This window comes from Sardina pilchardus, chromosome 7, assembly GCF_963854185.1.
Source record: "Sardina pilchardus chromosome 7, fSarPil1.1, whole genome shotgun sequence".
NCBI classification, from domain to species: Eukaryota; Metazoa; Chordata; class Actinopteri; order Clupeiformes; family Clupeidae; genus Sardina; species Sardina pilchardus.
Window position 1 is genome coordinate 26,543,249 of NC_085000.1, and position 2,891 is coordinate 26,546,139.

The 2,891-nt window shown below is 50.6% G+C and overlaps 1 protein-coding gene across 1 annotated transcript in view; it reads left to right on the forward strand.

Moving 5' to 3' along the window:
* Positions 1 to 2,891, forward strand: part of tead3a (TEA domain family member 3 a) — a 20,146-nt gene continuing 17,255 nt past the window's right edge. Inside the window, exons 1-3 of the mRNA XM_062542032.1 lie at positions 1 to 33; positions 208 to 292; positions 937 to 1,179. Coding sequence (XP_062398016.1) covers positions 1 to 33; positions 208 to 292; positions 937 to 1,179 — 361 coding nt within the window. The remainder of the gene's footprint in view (positions 34 to 207; positions 293 to 936; positions 1,180 to 2,891) is intronic.

Sequence of the window (2,891 nt, forward strand, 5' to 3'; positions counted from 1 at the left end):
ATGCGGGTGAAACCGGGCGCGCTCATGGCCCTGGTATGAGGTGTGGATGTGGTGGTGTGTTGTCATAATTGTGATCCTGTCGCTGAATCTCTCACAAAATACTGAGCGTCATATCTGTGACATTTTAACCAACTCGAGATCCGTAGAGAGGGGGGATAACTGTCAAAAAAGTGCTGCATCACCCCGGGTTATTGTGCTGCTCCTCAGAGTCTTTTGTTGACCTTCCAGGACTGTCTGGCGGATATTTATGAGTGCCTCATGGTCGGTGCATTTGCCCATGATGGCCTAGACGGTTCCCCAATGCCAAAGCTATTTATACCAGCTCATCTCGTGAAAGCCGTAAAGCATTGCCAGTGAATCTGATATCTTACCACCTGAATTGCAGTTGACATCAGGAGTCTTAAAAATTTGTCACCTTGCTTGGCAGGTCTGGCCAAGCTTGTTGTGCCTGTCCAGACGGACTTTTTTTGGTCGTTTGTTGTTTCCTCCCCTAGTCTCCCCTTTCTATGGTTGCATAAGCAGATGTGCGACTGATGTGCGTCACTTGTGCCAGTGATCCTGTGGCTGAGGTGGTGGTAATGATTGTTTATTTAAGGCAGGCTTAGGTAATCTTCGGCTCTTGACAGCTCCAACCACCTGAAATGATATATGGACTCTAGATGGTCATCATAGTCAGCGGATTTGACCTCCTCGTCAGTTTAAATGATTTTTTTATTTACCTGTGATATACTGTGCTCAGCAGCTTTGATACGCTCAGGTGATTATTACTATGGAAGACCAGTATTAACAGTAGGATTCTCTTTCTTTTCTCTCTCCTCCTCCTGTCTATCCTTTTATCTGACACTCTTTGTGTCTGCTTCGTTGTCTGTCATCTCTCTCTCTCTCTCTCTCTCTCTCTCTCTCCATCTCTCTCTGTCTCCCTCCAGTAGTCCTGAGTGCGGGGCTCTCGGTTGGGCCCAGGGGGAGCCGCCACCATTGCATCCAACGAGTGGAGCGCCAACGGCAGCCCAGAGGAGGGCCGCGAGGATGGGGCTGATGGGCTGGACAAGGCGGGCATCGACGGGGACGCCGAGGGCGTGTGGAGCCCCGACATCGAGCAGAGCTTTCAGGAGGCGCTCGCCATCTACCCTCCCTGCGGGCGCCGGAAGATCATCCTCTCCGACGAGGGCAAGATGTATGGTGAGTAGTCCGCTGAAGGGGAAGCACAAACAGATACTTGGCCCCAGCACAACATGAAAAGTGGTCTGCAGAGATGGTACTATTCATTCCAACTATTAAACAAAAATCTGTGTTATGCCACATTTATTATTCATCATCATTACACGGTCTGCACTGTTCACTTGTGATTATACAGTGTGTCTGTGGGCTGTGGATAGTAATGCAGTATGTCTGTGAACTCAGAGTGTCCACTGATATTAATGCAGTATGTCTGTGGACTAGGAGAGCACACTCATGGTAATGTAGTATGTCTGTTGACTAGGAGAACACATTCATGGTAATGTAGTATGTCTGTTGACTAGGAGAACACACTCATGTCAATGCAGTATGTCTGTTGACTAGGAGAACACATTCATGGTAATGCAGTATGTCTGTTGACTAGGAGAACACATTCATGGTAATGCAGTATGTCTGTTGACAAGGAGAGCACATTCATGGTAATGTAGTATGTCTGTGTCCACAGACATTGATGCAGTATGTCTGTTGCCTGAGCAGTGAAAAGCTCTGAGTCATTCTCCCAGTGGGGGGTCTGTAAGCAGGCCCTTTTCCCATTATTGGACAGTCACTACTGTGTCACTGTTAATGATTCAACACCTCTGTGCCAGTTACAGCCTCTTAAATCCCCGAATGCAAGACATTCAAGTCTACGCTGCCGGGGCCAATGGACAGATGGACTCTCGGATGCCATGCTGTATAGTGATTCAGTGTCAGTGGTGAATCCGAGGTGGTGGCTCTGCTAAACTCCAGCGGCATGGTAGAAGTCTTTGCACTGGCTCCTGTTCCTCTGTCTCTACTCTTATTTGTCCTCAACGGTGATTGTGGCAGCAGAGGTGTGATAGTGTGTGTGTGTGTGTGTGTGTGTGTGTGTGTGTGTGTGTGTGTGTATGTGTGTGTGTGTGTGTGTGTGTGTGTGTGTGTGTGTGTGTGTGTGTGTGTGTGTGTGTGTGTGTGTGTGTGTGTGTGTGTGTGAGTTGGGGTGGAGGTCACGGACGTCGGTGCGAGTTTGGAGCTTGCGTGGGGGTTGGGGGTCGTGGATGTGTGTGTCTGTGAGAGTTTGCGTTCAGGAACTTTGTTGGGGCTGAAAGGAGTTGTATTTTGACCCCCCTTGTCTCCAGCTCTAGAAAAGTTCTTTGGACGGTGGCCCAGATTCCGATCATTCTCCCCGCTTGCTAGCGAGAGGGGACGGGCATTCCAGAGCAACGTGGGCCTGGGTCTGGGCCCGGCCGTGGCCCGCACGATCTGAACCGCCGTGACAGGATACATAATCCTGACGCGACAGAAGGGGAAGGTTTGTTTCAACGGCCAAGCATTTTCTCCTTTTGTGGTAGTGCTGGCTGACGAGGCCGACCTCTCCTCTGCCCCCCCCCCCCCTCCACCCCTCCGACTCCCTGCTCCACCACCCCACCCCCTCCCTGTGTCTCCTGGTCAGACGATCCCCTTTCGCTCGTCATACTCGCCACTACCACGCATATGTGTGTGTGTGTGTGTGTGTGTGTCTCTCTCTCGCTCTCTGGCTCGCTCACTCTCCTGTCTGTGTCTTTCTCGCTTTACTTCTCCCTCTCTGTCTGTCTCTCTCCGTCTATCTCTCTAACCCCCTCCCTCTCTCTCCCTCTCGTGTTCTGTCCCGCTCTCTCACCTTCTATTTCTCTCCCTCTCTTTCTTTGCTTATCTGT